At 47.2% G+C, this 19,335-nt stretch overlaps 1 protein-coding gene across 3 annotated transcripts in view; it reads left to right on the top strand.

Moving 5' to 3' along the window:
* The window catches only part of bahcc1b (BAH domain and coiled-coil containing 1b), a 65,271-nt gene that overhangs the window by 36,825 nt on the left and 9,111 nt on the right, over positions 1-19,335 (top strand). For 2 of the 3 annotated variants that reach the window (XM_045209779.1, XM_041858893.2), the window contains exons 8-19: positions 744-937; positions 2,984-3,323; positions 4,397-5,317; positions 7,633-7,799; positions 8,353-8,594; positions 12,742-12,977; positions 13,106-13,288; positions 15,524-15,924; positions 16,118-16,192; positions 17,385-17,520; positions 17,648-17,765; positions 18,734-19,035. In XM_045209779.1, the coding sequence (XP_045065714.1) occupies positions 744-937; positions 2,984-3,323; positions 4,397-5,317; positions 7,633-7,799; positions 8,353-8,594; positions 12,742-12,977; positions 13,106-13,288; positions 15,524-15,924; positions 16,118-16,192; positions 17,385-17,520; positions 17,648-17,765; positions 18,734-19,035 (3,315 nt within the window). The remainder of the gene's footprint in view (positions 1-743; positions 938-2,983; positions 3,324-4,396; positions 5,318-7,632; positions 7,800-8,352; positions 8,595-12,741; positions 12,978-13,105; positions 13,289-15,523; positions 15,925-16,117; positions 16,193-17,384; positions 17,521-17,647; positions 17,766-18,733; positions 19,036-19,335) is intronic. The other variant, XM_045209780.1, reaches the window with a different exon arrangement.

Raw genomic sequence — 19,335 nt, 5'->3', positions numbered from 1 at the left:
GGATGAGTGTGTGTTGGTGTGTTCCTATGTGGTGGAGTTTGGCAGTGTGTGTGTGGTGTAGTCAGATGTTTGTGGTGTGTGTGTGTGTGTGTTACCGCTCCTTTGCAAACAGGCTGTGAAATGTAATTATCTGCCTGCTCCCTTGCCTCGCTCCTTAGGAGTTCCTACAGAGAGGGGAAGTGCATCCACTGAACCCTTCCCCAGGGAAACATAAGCCCACTCAGGCTAATCTCACAGAACAAAGGTTCCCAGCGACTTCAGTGGCAGCCACGAAGGGGTGGGGCAAATGGGAATATATGTATTGCCATGCACATAAAGACACCACCATGAGAAACTGAGAGATAAAGAGAGGGAGAGAGTGATGTCTGAGGCCACACTGACAGAAACAACACAGCTGCTTCCACACACACACCCTTATTCTCTTTCTCTCGCTCTCCCTCACTGACTCACACACACACACACTCTCTTACTTGCTGTCTCTTTCACTCACTCACTCAGTCCCTTTCTGAAAGTAAAATTCAATCACGCTTTATCGATTTGAACAGAACAGACCGAAAATACCACTATCTCTCTCTCTCTCTCTCTCTCTCTCTCTCTCTCTCTCTCTCTCTCTCTCTCTCTCTCTCTCTCTCTCTCTCTCTCTCTCTCTCTCTCTCTCTCTCTCTCTCTCTCTCTCTCTCTCTCTCTCTCTCTCTCTCTCTCTCTCTCTCTCTCTCTCTCTCTCTCTCTCTCTCTCTCTCTAGATGTGATGGACCAGTCAGCTTTGTGGCCCTCGGTCTATGGAGCACGGGGCCCCTCCCCCCACATGCAGCATCACGCTGTTTACTCCCGTTCGCCGTTCCTACGGCAACAGGAGCTCTACGCCCTGCAGCATCAGCACCACCAGCAACAACACAGGGCCATGGAGCACATGCACCGACAACACACACTCTCACAGGTAAACACACACGTGATTCACAGGTAACACACACACTCTCAACACTCGTATGTAACTTTTAATGGAGAGAATACTCTTAAACACAGTGACTTTTGCTCCTAGTAGCCCAAATAACCTTTTTACACTGCAGTTTCCCCCTTGACCATGGCCAACACTCATGTTGTGAAACTGTCTGCACACGTGGATCAGGAAGTTAGGAAACAACATGCTGAAACAAACCCAGAGTTCATGCTTTCACCATATTCAGCATATTCAGTTGTAGACTGTTGATTCTCAACCACAAGAGCCAGAGATGTTTCAACACAGAGAAAAGGGAAAGCCAGGCTGTTTTTAAAGAGAAAGCATTTTGTCAAGAGACAAAGGATCCTAGCAGACTGCCAGTGACCTTTGGCTGGCTGAAAATGTCTGTACTAGCTTGTGGCGTTCACCCAAGAACCCATATTGTGTTCCTAACATGATGGTCTGTAGTGATGCACTGGTTGACTCCTAACCCGCAGTCCACGTGGTTATATCCGCGGGGTGGGCGGGTTTAGGGTCATTAAATATTGTGTGGATGAAGGGTGGATGGTGGGAGGGTTGAATAAAGAGGGGGGAAAACATGAAAAATGCATAAATATATCATTCTTGTGCAATTCATATCTACAGGCTACATTTAGGTTTTTCTTTCATTATTTGTATCTGGTGTTAGTACGTAGCTAAGCCTGAGCTTTAGGACCTAACTGTACTGCTCCAAATACATGGCAATTGCCAAAATGCTTTTGGGAACTTGGGCAGAAAAAGTTAACGTCGATCCACTGAGGCAAAAAGGACAATGTTGGAGTTTAATTCAATAAGAGAACAGCTGCGAAATGGAGAGTTGAAAATAAAGAGAAGGGAGGGCCAGAACAGTATTCTAATGTTCGGGAAAGATTTGGTGAAGTGGTAAAAGAGGATGATAGCAATGCCGGCTACGTTATGTGTGATGATTGTGAGTCACAAGACCGGACTTTAAAATGGCGCGTCAAGGGAACTGTAGGCTACTGTTCAGGTCGGTTAAATGGAATAGTAGCCTAACTGAAATCTGGACACTGCCTGTAGGTCAATAACCTCTCACATAGCCTAATATAATATTAACTCTTGCAGAATTAAGCATTTCTGGCATTAAAATTATACACCAAATGTGAATTTTTACTCTGGAACAGGAGTGGAGAAATATGATTTCTTTCTTTCAGCATCTTGAGAGACTGAATGTGCGGTTAGGGACTGTCTGTAAAGGTGGCGGTACTATCTTTATCAGCATTATAAAAGCTGATCATATATGCATCCAAGCCGAACTGAAATCTTATCAAAAACATGTTGGGTCATTTTAACAGCTTTTAATTTCCTTAAAACCGGTCAAACTGATGTAATTTGCAAATTTTGCATGGAAATCTTTCCCGTTTTTTGGGGGTTATTGCATTTTCTCCCCGGTCCCTAAACGTCTTCGCTGCGCGAGAGAAGCAGAGACGTAAGAGGAAAGACAAAACAAACTTTACAGATGTCAACTAGATTGAAGCATTCATTCTATCGATTTATGACATTATTCTGGTGAGCAAGGGTTTATTTAGACTTTTAGGACATGGTTTCCCAAACTCGGTCCTGGGGCTCCCACTGTGTGCAGGTTTTGGTGTTTGCCCTAGCTGATACAAATAATCAAAACTTGATGATGAGTTGATTATTAAATCAACTGTGTAGTGCTATGGCAAAAACCCTGTTCTAGGGCAACAAGTAATGACAGAAGAGAAGCTGCATGTATCTAATTATAGGCAAGTTGCCTAACAAATAGCCTACCAAAATGTTGGAAATTAGAAGCAGAAATATAGGCCTATCTAAAAAGGCCTGTCCAAAAATCGTGGATTATTAACAATTGCGTGCGGGTGAATAAACAGCTGACCCGCGCATCACAAATGGTCAGGGTTTTGAAGGAATACAGTATGTGGCTATTCTCTAAGGCTCAAAATAGATTGAACTTCTTTCCCCTCTCTCTCCCACCCATCGTTTCTCTCTCCCCCCTCCACCTCCCAACAGAGGAAGGCAGAGGACACCACTATCACCATTGACGACCCTCCTCTCCACGAGACTTCGAGAACCTCCCGTGCTGCTAAGCCCTTCTCCCATACCGCTCCCTCCAAGACCACCACTCCCTCCCAGGGTGTGTGTCCCAGCAGCCGCCAATCACCCTGCTGTAACTCCCCTTCCAGGAGACCACACCCCCATAACCGTTTAAACCCCGCCCCCAGCCCTGTGGCTGCAGCCCCGAGATCCCCAGCTCTAAGCCCCGCCCCCTCACACCTGTTGAAAGGAGTGGAAAGAGGGGAAAGAGGAGAGGGGCAGCCTCCTCAGGATTACCCACAATCCTTAGAGCCAGGTGAGTTTGGATTGATGGACTGATGTCTGAGCTGTATGTTTCCTGGCGCACTCTGACCCTGTCACACACAAGTAGCCTACGCACTCTCTCCCAACTCTCTCCCATTCTTAATTTTACTCACAAATATGCACCACACACACTCCCTCTTTGACAAACACTTGAGCTTTAGTCTCTGGCACTTTCTCCTGCACTGTGTCTTTATTTCTGATATAGTATTCATCAACACCACCTAATAAACCGAAAGACACATAGCGGTCTTATCCCTTATTCCCTCTGCTCTGTGGAGGAGAGAGGAGAAACACTGGAACATTTCATCAGTTCCCAAGGTTAGGGTCTGTACCAGCCTCCATTTACTACTGAGATCGAGGAGGAGGAGGAGGGAGAGAGAGGGAAATAGGAGAGAGAGCGAGAATGTGTGTGAGAGAGAAAGCAAGAGAATGAGAGGAGTAGAGGGAGAGAGAAACATTTATAGAGAATTGGTGAAAGAAGGATATGGAAAGAAAGGAGGAGAACAGATAGTAGACGGAGAACAGATAGTAGACAGAGACGTTGAGAGACGAAGATGCCGCAGGAAAGATAAGAAACCTTAGTCTGTGAAGCCTGTTATTCTTTGATTCTGCAAAGAACGTTTGAAGCAAGGATGAACCCATAGTCTGTGTGTTGAATGTGCGTGTGTGTACTAATATGTACGAGGTCAGAGACATTTCTGATGGACCCTCCTTATCCTTCAGAGGTCCTTGAAAGACAGCAGGCGGAAGGATATGCAATCATCTGGCGGCGTTGTCAGGGGGCGGAGGGATACCATCAATAACAGAGTTGTGGGGTGACAGGGTCGGCACTGCAATCACAGCCAGACAGCAGGATGTCATCAATATCCCCTACACATACACACGGACATATAGCCTAGATGCACAAATTGCTGCTGCTGGGATACCCTATTTCTTGCTGCCTGTAGACTACACTTGCTGTATCAATGTTTCCTCAACTAAAGCTCTGTTGCCTTTTTGATTGAATGATTGATTGTTTATTAGTCACTCTTGACTAAAGGAGTTTATTTTCTTTCTCTGTCTCAGATCTTCCGCCAGGTTACACCTATCCAGAAATTGCCATGGGTTACAAGGCTGGTCCTTCCCCAGAGGAGGCCCGATTGGCTGAACATGCTGATCTGGAGGTGGAGCCAGCTGAACCCTGTCCTAAGCCCCACCCACACACCGTGAATATTTTGGAGGATGAGGAGGTGAAAACGGAGAAGAAGGAGAACGGGTGTAAAGTTGTAGAAAGGGAACGAGAAGGAGCAGAGGTGGAGGGGCAAGCAGTATCTGAGCCCCCACTATTTGGCAGTGGAGTGAAGACTCCTGAAATGGTGTCTTGTCCTGCCCAAGTTTCAACCTCAGCCTCATCCCCAGTCACACTTCCAGCTCCATCTCTAGCCCCAGTCTCTGCTTCTGAGGATGCCCAGAAAGGAGAGGTCTCTGTGGGCAGCCTGGCCCAGCCAGCTGGCTTGAAGGACCCACAACCAGCACAGGCGAAGAAAGATGAGGAGAAAGAGGAAAGTTCAGCAGAGTTGAAAAATAACCACCTACCAGATTGTACTTTTTCCCTGCCTCTTGAGCTAACTGGACATGGGGAGAAGGAGGAGAGAGAGAAGGGTGAGGAGGTGGAGGAGAAGAAGGAGGAGGAGGGAGGTAGGATGAGTACGAGTGAAGCCTCTGTGGAGTTACTAAGCAGACCCTGGCCCTCTCCAGCCCCAACACCAACCGCAGCCGCAGCCTCCACCCTCACCCTCAGTGATGATCCCTGCATCTGGAGTCTGGAGCTTCTTATTGCCGCAGCATTGTGTGCCACCCGGGATGCCCGCTACCCCCCTGTGCCCCCCTCCAACACACCCCTGCCCGCCCCGTGCCCACTCCCACACCGAGGCATGGAGATACTGGGAGAGTTGGCTGAGCTGGGGATACTGCAGAGGAACAGGGAGAAGGAGAGAGAGACAGGAAGTGAGTGGATAGAGAATGTGTGAGAGCACACACATTCACACACACACACAGACATGCAGACGCAGAGACAGAAATACAGAGGAGCAGAGAGAGAAACAGAGATGGTAGAACTGAGTGTGGAACCCAGATGTGCATGCCACACACACACACGCAACGTCCCCACTGACTGTCCAGCTTCCTTCCTCTGTTCTCTCAGAGCCTCTGTTCAAGTCCAAAGATCAAATGTTTCCCTGGGGGAGGAGATGTGGTGGTGAGGGAGAGTGGTTTGGAGTGGTAGGGGGCAAAAGAAGGGAGGGGGATGGATAGGAGAATGAAAGAAACACAATACAAAAGTGTAAGTGTCTCCTCCCTCCCTCCCTCCCTCCATCCCTCCATCCCTCCCTCCCTCCCTCCCTCCCTCCCCTCCCTCCCTCCCTCCCTCAGGCTCTGGAGTGTGGCTTGGCTAATTAGAAGCTCTTGTTTAAAACACTTCTTCTTTAAACCGTTCCTCTTTTCCCTCTGAGAGAAGGTGTTTTTATTTACGCGTGTGTGCGTGCGTGAAAGCTATTAAGTAATCCCAGATGAATCCCTGTTACACTCCATCAGCATCTGTGTTTCTCTTCACCACACTGGCTGCGCTTTTCTCCATTTGTTGTTCCCCTCCCCCACTTTTTTTTCATTTATAAAAAGCGATGTAATCTTCTGTGTAAATCCTTCCTTAGCAAGCCCTGATGACAGAATTAATAAGTGCAAAAAATTATAACGCACAGCACAGCTGTGTGTGTGATTGCATGTGCGTGTGTGTGTGTGTGTGTGTGTGTGTTTATGCCTGCGTGTGGGCGGAAGGCATCTACCTAAGTGCAAAAAATGATAAGGCACAGCTGTGTGTCTGTGTACGTGTGTGAGCGTGTGTGTTTACGCCTGCCTGTGTGTGTGGCGGGCGGAAGGCATCTATCTGTGGCAGCCGCCCTTGGGTAGGCTAAACTAGGCCTGTTAATGTCAGCGGTGATGTCATCCAGTCAGGGGTAACCAGAGCCTCTCATTGGCCCAGAGTTCTGACAGACGAGACTCCACTCCAGGACTGGACAGGAGAGAGATCCATCCCTCAACTCCTCCCTCCTATCCCTCACTCCCTCTCTCTCTTTTTCTCTCTCGCTCTCTCTCTGAGGGGAATGGTTCATTCATTTATATATTTATTCATTTGCTCATTCTTTCATTCACACTTTCTCTCCATCCACCCATCCATCCATCCATCCATCACTTCCTTTCTATTATTGCTCCCTGCCTTCCTCGCTTTTAATATATTCTGTTTACCCTGCCTGTTCTATGGTTTGAGCTCAGGTACACACAGGTTTTTAATATTGTCAGTGAATAGCCGTTCAGCTCCAGTGGTCCAGCTTTGAGTGGGTCTGTAGTAAAACCAGACACTGCTTCCTTTTGGCCTAGCAGACACATCTCTTTCTCCTCAATCGCCCATCTCTCTTCTCTTCTGCTCTGTCATCTAGCCTTGTTCTCTCTTGCTCACTCGCCTTCCTTCCCTCTGTCTTCTCCTTCTTTCTCTTGCTATGCCACCCTCTCTTCCCCTCATCCTCTCTCTCGATCTCTCGCTCCCTCTCCATCTTCCCCTTCTCTCTCGTTCTCCTTCTCAGTAGACTGAGTCAGTCCCCTTTCTTCCCCTCTTCTCTCCTCCCCCTCTCCTCCCCCTCTCCTCTCCCCCTGTAGGGTAAATTGGATTGTGTCCATGTTGGTAATGAGGAGATGTAGGAGAATAAATAGATATCTCAATAAACACGTTGCCTCTTCTTCCTTCTCCTCTTCCTTCTCCTCCCTTCACCCACTCCTTCCCTCCCTCCCTTTGTCTTCATCATCCTCTCTCTCCTTCTTCTCTCGCTCCTTTTCTCTTGCACGCAGCAATATGACTGTGTCTGTGCAGCTCAGCCTGTGTATATGTGTGTGTGTCTGGGGTAGCTGGTCCCTCATGAATATTCTAGTTGATCTGCAGGCGGTGACAATGACAGAGTTAATGACAGTGATAGATGGGGAGACAGTACTCCTTTAGCGCTCTCCCTCTTTCTTTCTCTCCGTCCGTCTACCTTTTTCCCTCTCACTCAGCCGATGAGTGAGTGTGTGTGTGCGTGTGTGGTCGTGCGTGCGTGGTCATGCGTGCGTGGGTTGGTGTGGGTGTGAAGGCTATAAGTTAGCTTGTAAATCACTTGTTTAGCTTGTAAATCACTTGTTTAGTGGGCGGCAATAGGACAAATCATGTCATATTATCTTCACACCACTTTTTGACCCATCTCCAGCAAGAAGTAACGTTTTTCCTCTCTCTTTTTCAGGTGAGGATGTTTTGACCTTTGACCTGCTTAGCCTGGCGACACTGGCTGCGGCCCGCAGTCTGGAGCTGGGGGGAGGAGCTACAGGGAGGGGGGAGGTGCAGCACTGTACCGTCAGAAGGACCCTCAACCTGCGACAGAAATGTAGCTGGATGCCTCGCCACGAGCCGGTATGTGTATATGCCAAAACATACATAGAACTGTATACACTCACATAGAACTGAACACACACACTTTTACTTCTAATGCACATGTACAGTATGAACTCTATATACATACACACAGATACAAAAGCAACACCAACAAGCTCGCACAGTTTCACTGCAGAATGAGACGTTTTTCCACGTTTCTCCAAACTCAAATTTGGAAGTTGCTCAAAACGTCAAATTTCGAAGTTGCAAAGATGAGTGCTTATCACTGGGATTGAACACGCAACCGCTGGAGTTCGCAGATTACGCCCATCCGCCACCCATGTCCACAACACCCTAGCAAAACCCTTGCCTATTTGATGGTAATAGCGCTCACTGTTGCCCCTAGTGGCGACGTCCTGTATTTAGGCACACAGCTCCCGCATGATCTGTATTTTTGCCCTTAGAGGATGGTTTTGGCGGCGTCTCCCGACGTCCTGGGGACCTGCAAAAACATCAAATTTCAACTTGAATCTGGAGTGATCTCTCTGAACAACACAGTCTACTATATATTTCATGTCTGTCTGTATTGCAGGTGTGTCCGGTGAAGGGTGCCATGGAGATGATGGATGAGGCGGAGCTAGCGATGCGAGTGCAGCTAGCGGAGATCCAGAGACGTTACAAAGAGAAACAGAGAGAGTTAGCCAAGCTGCAGAGAAAACATGACCACCAGAAAGCAGAGACCTCTCACAGCCCTGTTCGCAGAGGGCCTGGTCGCCCCCGGAAACGCAAGTCTACCCCCGGTCCCAGCGGCTCAGATGGCCCCAAGAGACTCAGGTGAGTGTCTCCACAGGGATTCTTCTATCCAGATACACTAAACGTCTCCTCGTCGGACATCTCATTCCAAATTCATTCATTCAATAATATGGAGTTGGTACCCCCTTTGCTGCTATAACAGCCTCCACTCTTCTGGGAAGGCTTTCCACTAGATGTTGGAACATTGCTGCAGGGACTTGCTTCCATTCAGCCACAAGAGCATTAGTGAGCATGATTCATCACTCCAGAGAATGCGTTTCCACTGCTCCAGAGTCCAATGGCGGTGAGCTTTACACCACTCCAGCAGACGCTTGGAATTGCGCATGGTGATCTTAGGCTTGTCTGCGGCTGCTCGGCCATGGAAACCCTTATGAAGCTCCAGACGAACAGTTATTGTGCTGACGTTGCTTCCAGAGGCAATTTGGAACTCGGTAGTGAGTGTTGCAACCGAGAACAGACGTGCTACACGCTTCAGCACTCGGCAGTCCCGTTCTGTGAGCTTGTGTGGCCTACCATTTTGCGGCTGAGCCATTGTTGCTCTCCCAGACGTTTCCACTTCACAATAACAGCACATACAGTTGACCGAGGCAGCTCTAGCAGGGCCGAAATTTGATGAACTAACTTGTTGGAAAGGTGGCATCCTATGACGGTGCCACGTTGAAAGTCAATGAGCTCTTCAGTAAGGCCATTCTACTGCCAGTGTTTGTCTATGGAGATTGCATGGCTGTGTGCTCGATTTTATGCACCTGTCCGCAACAGGTGTGGCTGAAATATCAGAATCCACTAATTTGAAGGGGTGTCCACATACTTTGGCATATATAGTGTATATTCACTTATATGGCTTTCATAGAATAATTGTTCCCTGAGATGAACCTTGTTGAGAATCTTTATGAAAGGAACTGCTACTGCAGAGAGGAGGAACTCTCTCTCTCACTCGCTCGCTCGCTCGCACACACACAAACACACACGTACTGAGCATATGAGTGTGTGTGTGTGTGAACCCTGGTAGTAAACCCAGTGTGGTTTCTAAATGAGAGGAGTTAATAGATTAATCAGCTCAGAGGAGAGACTCATTAATCATCATTAATCACATTTAATCATATTTATCACAACCATTGATTATGTCCTGACTCCCTCTCACCCTCAGCACATATTAATATGGCTGGACAAAGTCCCCATGTAAACTTATCACAGTGATGAATGACTCTACAACCTCCTCTTCTAACACATACACAAAGGCATGCACGCGCACACACACACGATTACAAAGCAAACCCCCTAATGCCCTACACATGCTCTCTCTCAAACACACACACACACACACACACAGTGTTACATTCCAGTGTTAAGTCATCATATTGATGAATGTGTTTTCTGGCTGTGCTCCACCTCTGATAGTGCGTGTTCCCCTCGCTCTGATAAACTGATTAAACAAACTCAAGGTTTATCACGGTTACCACACTGATTACAACGCACTAATGAAAAATGACAAAACACAGACAAACACACACACACGCAAAAACACATACACACATTGCATGCATTTACATACTGCACAGATAAATGCATCGACGACACACACACAGACATATTTGTTTAATTACTGGAGCTGGCTGGTATGTGACAGGGTGTATTTTTATCTTAATTAATGAGCGTGGTATCAATAGTGTATTCCTTCATCTCTGAGGGTGGGGGGGAGCTGCAAGAGGTAGACATTTCTCTAGCGACTGGTCTGTTGGTGGCAGTACAAGTTGGCAGCGGTGTTGGAGAGAGGGGGAAGGCTGCTGTTATTGTAATGTAATACTCTGTTAGGGCTGGGACCTCACATTACGATATTATCACAATACTTTGGTGCCATTACCATATGTATTGCGATCCGGTACTGTGATTTTATTGCGATTTGATGTTCCAAACATATTGCTCATACCATATCTGCTGCAGGGACAAGAGTGAGAGCATGAGAAAACAACAAGTTTTGATCAGTCATGGAAATAAAAGTGCTGAAAACAAATTGGCTCCCTATAGAGAGCAATAGTAATGGTGTCTTTTTGTAGGCACTAACTCCGCCATAGTTCGTTGGATAAAGCCTATGGGAAAATGAATGGAGTTTTTGTAGGGTTTTTGGATAAACATAGAAAATAAGGTCTGTGGTAAGCACAGGTTTAGGAGATCTTATATGTTTTGTTCTATGAGATCATCTTCATCAGCTACGTCACTTTTTGTGAATTTTGAAGCATTTATGTAATCAAAACAAGCACATAAAGGCTCCATAATTCATAAAGGTCATGTTAACTGATTGATATTATCTCATAGAACAAAACGTATAAGATCTCCTAAGCGTTTATCCCAAAACCCTATTATTTTTCCCGTTCATTTTCCCCATAGGAATGGCTGAATGAACCAGATGTAACTAATTTCCGATTTTTAGGACTACAAGCTGACAAGCTATATTTGAAAAGAAGATGGAGAACAAGCTATGAAGGAAAAATACTGGAGGTTTGGTGCAGGTAGAGCCAACCAGCACAAAAATAATATTGCAATATTGTCAAAACGATATGATTTTTACATTTTACATTTTAGTCATTTAGCAGACGCTCTTATCCAGAGCGACTTACAGTTAGTGAGTGCATACATTTTTCATACTGGCCCCCCGTGGGAATTGAACCCACAACCCTGGCGTTGCAAGCGCCATGCTCTACCAACTGAGCTACAGGAGGCCTACGATGCGATATATCGTCAAAAAGAATATCCCGATATGTAACTGTATCGATTTTTTCCTCCCATCACTATTCTCTGTGGATTTACATTATTCTACGTCAACTGACTGCCCTTCTCCCCTCTTCACACACTCTCCTTCCAGTGAGGATGTGACAGAGGGCTGGGGCTTAGGGCTGACTGGAGGTCAAAAGGTCAAAGGTTGTAAGGGGTGATGGCGACAGGCAGGTTAGGGCTGGGCCATGGAGGGTTGACGTGGGGGATGGGTATGGGGGACGTGGGAGTTTGTTAGGGGGAGTTTAGGGGGTTTCAAGAAGCTGCCCACTGGGCACACACTGGTTGAATCAACATTGTTTCCAAGTAATTTCAATGAAGTTACGTTGAACCAACTTGGAATAGACGTTAAATTGACTTCTGTGCCCAGTGGGTGGCTTCTCTGTAGATCTTAACTTCAGCAGAACAGTTTTGTCTGACTGTCTGAAATGACCAACTCAACCACCTCGTATTTCTCTCAGGTTTCATATTACAAATCCTATCTTACCCTCCTCTTTTTCATGCTCCTCCTTTCCTCCACTCATTCCCTGCTTTATCCTCTCAAATCTCCCACTCCTCTCCTCTCCCTCCCTTCTCCCTTTACTCCGCTCCTTCCCCAAATCTATCTCCCTCTCTTTTTCTTGATGGGAGATGCTGAGCACTCTGTGGGAATATAGGATTCACCTGCCTCAGACACCAGCTGCTCACAGCAGTGTGTGTGTGTATGTGTGTGTGTGTGCACTTTGAGAGAGAGATAAAGAGAGAGAGACAGAGACAGAGAGATAAAGAGAGAGACTGGGGAGAGAGAGAGAAAAAGGGTAGAGAGAAGAGTGGTGTTCAATAGAGGTTAGTGTTTATCGATCCAGCCCTGGAGTGCAGGTCAATGGACAGACTCCCCTGAGACTGCCTCGCCTCTCTCTCTCTCTCTCGCTCTCTCTCTCTCGCTCTGTGTGCTCTCTTTTGTTAGCTCTCTCTTTTGCTCCCTCCAACTCTCCCCCTCCTGGCTCCCCCTCCTGGCTCCCCCTCCTGGCTCCCCCTCTCTCTCTCGCTCTGTTTTTCTTCAGTAGCTGTCTCGCCAGCTATTTCTCCCACTTTCTTGTGGTGATTCAGCAGGGTCTCATATTCACACTCCTCTTGGATATTTCAGAGTTTACCGACAGAATGCTCTCTCTTCCAAACACAGCCTCCATACGGGAAAATAACCCCCCTCCCCCCTCTCTCTACTCATCAAAGGCCAGAGAGAGAGAAGGGAAAAAAAAAGAGAAAGCAGAAGAGCTCTTGAAAGAGGGAGAGATAGAGAGGAGAGAGAGGGCAGAAAGACATGACCTTTTCTTTAATCTTCTTCAGCCTTTTTGTTTGCACCTCTCCATCTTCCTCCCTTTTCTAAAATCCATCTCTCTCTCTTCTTCATTTGTTTCAGGGCGGCGGATGTGGAAGCAGAAGGGGGCGGAGAGAAGCGGAGGAAGAGGATGACCAATCATGGCTTCCTCAAGAGGAGGAGAGGTCGTCCCAGCCTGAGCTCCAGACTAGCACGGAGGGTGACCCAGTTGAAGCAGAAAGCTGTGGCCCAGAGAGGTGCACCGTCAGGGGGCATGCACCGCCGCAGAGGGGACCCTAGACCTGTAGCCCACGCAAACTGCAGAGAGAGTGACACAGGTAAAACACACACATGCACTCCACACATGCACACATGTATGTACACATACACACAGGTACACACACACGTAAACCTTGTACCTCATACACTCCCTGACACTAACACCCATGTCTCCATGTCCACCCAGCAGCCAATACATCCAGTACCCAGCAGGACTGGGTGCCCAATCAGGTGGTGAGGAGGAGGAGGAGAGGTCGGCCAAAGGTCAAACTGAGCGGACCATCGACCAGAGTCCTCCGCAGAGTGGGCAGGGCCTCTGTGAACCAGGAAGTGAACGAGGGGAAGAGCAACAGCGAGACCTCCGGCCAGGGTGAGTTACGTCTCAGTGAGATGTATCCTAGCTGTGTGAGTGTGTGAAAGTGTGTGTGTGTGTGTGTGTGAAAGTAAGAGGGTGTGTAAGTGAGTGAGAGTGAGTGTGTGAAAGTGTATGTGTGTGTGTGTGTGTGTGTGTGTGAAAGTGAGAGTGTGTGTAAGTGAGTGAGAGTGTGTGTGTGAGTGTGTGTAAGTGAGTGAGAGTGTGTGTGTGAGTGTGTGTAAGTGAGTGAGAGTGTGTGTGTGTGTGAAAGTGTGAGTGTGTGTAAGTGAGTGAGATGTCTCCCATCACGGTGGCCTCCTCTCACTTCCCGGCTCGTCTGTCACACCATTAAAACCGTTAACGGCTGCCCACTGGCATGCGGCCCCCAAAGCCGCACTGTAACGTGAACCCCTCTATCGCCTCTTTTAGAATGTCACACCCCTGTCACCCCCCTGCACCCCCTCAATCCAACCAGTAGAGACACAATGTCCCCCTTCCCCAATAATCTCAAATTAACATTTCATAGAAATAAAGTCAACTCATTGAAGTGGCCGTTAGGTCCTGTGTGTGTGTGTGTTTGCCACTATCTGCCTGTCCCCTCGCGGCAGCGTAGTGTTTGTGATGTGTGTGTGTGTGTGTGTGTGTGTGTGTGTGTGTGTGTGTGAGAGAGTGTTGACGAGAACGCTGAGTAAGTGACAAGTGTGTCAGCAACATGTCGACACCCGACACGACCCACAGTCAGTCACACACAGCTGGCAATAAAGATGTTGCGTGTTTGCATGTGTGCGTGCGTGATTATTTGTGTGTACAGTATGTGTGTGTGTGTGTGTGCTTATGCTTGTCTGTGCATGAGAAAGAGAGATAACCATTGGGTCCATGCATTTCTGGGTGGCCAACTGACCATAGTAGTGTGTTCGATATGTATGCACTGTTTGTGTGGTGTCTTCACTGCCTATCTGCTATGTGTTAGTTTATTGCCTATAGTCTATAGGCCACTGAGTTGTGGATGCTAAGTTGTGGATATACAGTGTGGTCTGGAATTATTGGCACCCTTAATAAAGATGAGCAAAAATGACTGTATAAAATAAATAATTCAAATACTGAGCTATATTGTATGCTCAAAAAAATTGGTAAGTTATATTATTTTATACTAATATAATTGCTCAGAGAAAGCGATTTTGTTTAACAAGTAATACTTTTTTTGTTTAAGAAGGTAGGGGTCAAACTTATTGGCACCCCTGTTTTCAATACCTTTCAATACCTAGGGGTTCTTTTCTGCTCATGCATTCTAATTTTGACGCCAAACCCACCACTGGTGTGCGTGGCCAGAGAGCTCTATTTTCATGTCATCTGACCAAAGCACTGCTTCCAATCCAAGTGCCAATGCTGTTTTGCAAACTCCAGGTGTTTACATTTGTTGGATGACATGAAAATAGAGCTCTTTGACCACGCACACCAGTGGTGGGTTTGGCGTCCAAGTGAGAATGCATGAGAAGAAAATAACCCCATGCCTACTGTAAAATATGGTGGTGGATCTTTGATGATATGGGGCTATTATGCTTTAACTGGTCCTGGGGCCCTTGTTAAGGTCACCGACATCATGAACTTTACAGTACCAGGATATTTTAGCCATAAACCTGGTTGCCTCTGCCAGGATGCTGAAACTTGGCCACAAGTGGATCTTCCAGCAAGACAATAACCCTAAATTTACATTACAATCCACAAAGAAATGTGGCAATGGCCATCTGTCTCTGGACTTGAAACCCATTGAAGACCTGTGGTTTGAATTGAAGAGGGCAGTCCATAAGCACAGACTAAGGATATTGAGGATCTGAAAGGATTCTGTATGGAGGAATGATCTAAGATCCCTCCCAATGTGTTCTCCAACTCATAAAACGTTTTAGAAAAAGGCTCAGAGCCATTATCCTTGGAAGGTGAGGTCAATAATCTTTACCACTACCTTTTTGAGGGAAACATTTATTACTTGTTGAACAGATCTCTTTCTCTGAGCAATTGTATTAGTATAAAATACTATAATTTCCCGCCAAAAATGGAACATACAATATAGCTCAGTATTTGTATTATTTATTTTATACAGTCATTTTTGCTCATCTTTATCAACGGTGTCAATAATTTTGGACTCCACTGTAGCTACACTGTCTTTCAATAGAGCCTGAGCTTGAGATGGTCGTGTCACAACTGATCTGCAGACAGTTTCTAATCGATTTTATTGATCCCTTACTTCCACAGAGGAGGAAGAGGAGGGGGGCTATGAAAGCGACAAAGGAACCAATGACGTCAAGACGACGACACCATCCTCCAAAGACACGACAATAAACACTGCTGCGATTGGCCCAGTCACTAAGCTTCAAGCCAATCAGAAAGCCAGGAGCAAGAAGGAGAGGCAAGGTGATGATGCGAGCATGCCCAGTGCGGAGCTGAGGATGAGAGGAGCCCCCTGCAGGCCGCGCCCTGCTTCTGCAGACCATAGATACCCAGAGCTCCAGGAGCCACAGGGGGCTAGGAGAGGACCTGCACACAGCTGGAGGGCCTCGTCAGTGGGCAACAGCCTACAGGACAGCAGGGGGATCCAGGGAGCTCTGGCGGAGGCTGAGATGAAGAGTTCAGGACCACAAAGCATTCTGGGACAGGTGAGGAGGGGGAATGGGAGGACCTGGGGGGAGGGACTTTGGGTCTCTAGGTTAATCAAAAACGGCTTCCTCTGTTAAAATCTCCCTCAACTACTTGAGGCTGTTAAAATGCACGTGTTACGGTGTCTCCCTAGCTACATGGTGATCATGATCATTGTCTATAATGCTAACCTGACCTGTTTGTTTGTTCCAGAGGAGAGGCTGCTGGCTGGAGGCTGAGACCCAGAGAGAGGACACCAGCAGGGGCAGGAGGAGCAGGAAGAAACCGGTGAGGATGGGAGTCAGAATGGGCATGGGTGGAGGGGGAGGGGGGGTATGAGCAAAGGAGGGATAGGGGCAAACAGAAAGAGGCAGTGTGGAACAGGAAATGGCAGTTGGTGGAGAGTCCTGAGCAGGAACAACAGGTAGAGTAGAAGAGAGAGGAAGAGTGGGCATGGAGGAATGGGGAGAAGGTACATTACGTAACTGGAAAGGTGATATAAATGTGCTTTGACGAATTTCCTTGCCAGCACCCATAAAAGTCTGAAGCTATGGCATGACCTATCTTACCAAAGGCATTATTACCTAACTCTACATGAGCTGATCAGTTTTAAACAACCGTGAACCTGTCAGCTGGTGAGATATACGGTAGATGAATAAGGTGTGTGTGTGTGTTGCGTAAACACAAGTCTAGTGTGTTTTTGTGAGAACAGTCCTGAGGTGGGTGTCTCTGACTGATCCTTATCATAGTCATATGGAGGGAATGTGACAAACACATGACTCTAAGCAAACAGCACGGAACAAAAACACCAATCTACACACACATACTTACATGCACGCACGCGTACTAAATACACAAACACACTCGTTCATGTACGCATACACACTATACACACACACCAACCCAGAGAGGTGAGTAATCTTCCATACCCTCTGGTGATGAAACCTCTGTCACTGTAATATATGGTCCCTTCATGTGGAAAACTCCCATAGAAACACAGACACACACACACACACACACACACACATACCCTTACACACACATCTTTCAGGCAGTAATATATGGTCCTTTCTTTGGAAAGCCCAGATACAGGCAGAAACCTGTTGAACAGGCTGATTTTACAGCTCCATCATCAGTCATCAGTCATCATTAGGAAACCAGCTTAAACCGGAATAGGACAGGGGCTGGTGTGTGTGTGTGTGTGTGTGTGTGTGTGTTTTGTGCGGGCGTGTGTCGGTGAAGAGGTGTTGGTGGACAGGGATAGTTTTGACAACAAAATATGGCAGAGGTTACAGGGTGCTTTTGTTCTAGGTCTGCACTAAAATACCAAATTCATTGATGAGCAATGACATCATTTGAATTAGTGTTGCGATGGAACCAAAGCCTGCACACTCTGTAGCTGTCCAGGACCTGGGAGGGTGACCACTGGTTTAGGAGTTTAAAGAAATATATAGTCTAATGATGTAATTTCCTGTCGCAGGCTAAAGGGCGTGCGGTGAGCCGGCTGCTGGAGAGCTTTGCGGCTGACGAAGGATTCCGATTGGACGAGGACAGTAGCTTCTCCGAGGGGGAGGAGGAAGACATGGAGCATACATCTCACACACACAGAGCACCAGGTGAGAACACACACACACACACACACACACAGACACACACACACACACACACACACACACACACAGACACACAGACACCACAGGGTCACATACCAGTCTAAATGTTCATATTTCTCTCTCTCTGCAGCACTGCTTAACTGTGTGCTGAGCAGGGAGATGCTGGTGGATGGTCTGAAGGTGTTGATATCTAAGGAGGATGAGCTGCTGTATGCTGCCCGACTACACACTCTGGACCTGCCTGACATGTAAGTCACTGACACCTACTCATATGGCCTGCTTAATATGATACCTCATATGATACCTCATATGACACCTACTCATACCGCCTGGTATGGCAACTGCTTGGCCTCTGACCGCAAGGCACTACAGAGGGTAGTGCGTACGGCCCAGTACATCACAGGGGCAAAGCTCCCTGCCATCCAGGACCTCTATACCAGGCGGTGTCAGAGGAAGGCCCTCAAAATTGTCAAAGACTCCAGTCACCCTAGTCATAGACTGTTCTCTCTGCTACCGCACGGCAAGCGGTACCGGAGTGCCAAGTCTAGGTCCAAAAGACTTCTCAACAGCTTCTACCCCCAAGCCATAAGACTCCTGAACAGCTAATCATGGCTACCCGGACTATTTGCACTGCCCCCACCCCATACTTTTTACGCTGCTGCTACTCTGTTAAGTATTTATGCATAGTCACTTTAACTCTACCCACATGTACATATTACCTCAACTACCTCAACTAGCCGGTGCCCCGCACATTGACTATGCAACGGTACCCCCCTGTATATATAGCCTCCCTACTGTCACTTTATTCTATTGTATATATAGCCTCCCTACTGTCACTTTATTTTTACTTCTGCTCTTTTTTTCTCAACACTTTTTTGTTGTTTTACTCTTACTTTTTTGTTTAAAATAAATGCACTGTTGGTTAAGGGCTGTAAGTAAGCATTTCACTGTAATGTCTGCACCTGTTGTATTCGGCGCATGTGACCAATAAAATTTGATTTGATTTGATTTTGATTTGATCACAGATTGACATGTTGATGCAAAGGACTGGCTGACTGCCTGGTAATACATTTAATACAATCTCTGTCTCTCTGTCTCACTCTCTCTCTGTCTCTCTTTCTCTCTCTCTCCATCTCTCGCTCCTTCTCTCTCTCTCTCTCGCTCTCTCTCGCTCTCTCTCTCTCTCTCTCTCTCTCTCTCTCCCTCTCTCTCCTAGATTCAGTGTAGTGATCGAGGGGGAGAGGGGAAACAGACCTAGGATCTACTCTCTAGAACAGCTATTAGAGGAAGCGGTGTTGGATGTGCGGCCGCAGACGGAAGCCATCTTGACTGCCGGGATGCGTGTTTGTGCCTACTGGAGCGAACGCTCCCGCTGCCTCTACCCTGGATACGTCCACAGAGGGGGTCCGGGAGAGGAGGAGAAGGAGGGCAGTGTGATGGTGGAGTTTGATGATGGAGACAGAGGAAGAATCTCTCTGCCCAACATACGCCTGCTGCCCCCAGGGTACCAGATACACTGTGAGTACACTGCGCGCTCACACGCACACACACTCTCTCTCTCTCTCTCTCTCTCATATATACACATTCCTGGAGGGTAAATAGGTGGTCTGGAGAAAACTGGAGTCTGTCAACATTCAATCCAGATTTACTCTAGAAGTCTTTTTTGACCTCCCTCCCGCCCGTCTCGCTCTCCCCCTCTCTCCATCTCTTTCTCTCTGTCACTCTCTCACGCTGTCACGCTCTCTCTCGCTCTGTCACTCTCTCAAATTCAAATTCAGATTGCTTTATTGGCATGAAGTACAATTTGTAGATTTGTAG

The sequence above is a fragment of the Coregonus clupeaformis genome, chromosome 31 (assembly GCF_020615455.1).
Source record: "Coregonus clupeaformis isolate EN_2021a chromosome 31, ASM2061545v1, whole genome shotgun sequence".
Taxonomy (NCBI): Eukaryota; Metazoa; Chordata; class Actinopteri; order Salmoniformes; family Salmonidae; genus Coregonus; species Coregonus clupeaformis.
This window is presented reverse-complemented; position numbering and strand designations above follow the sequence as displayed.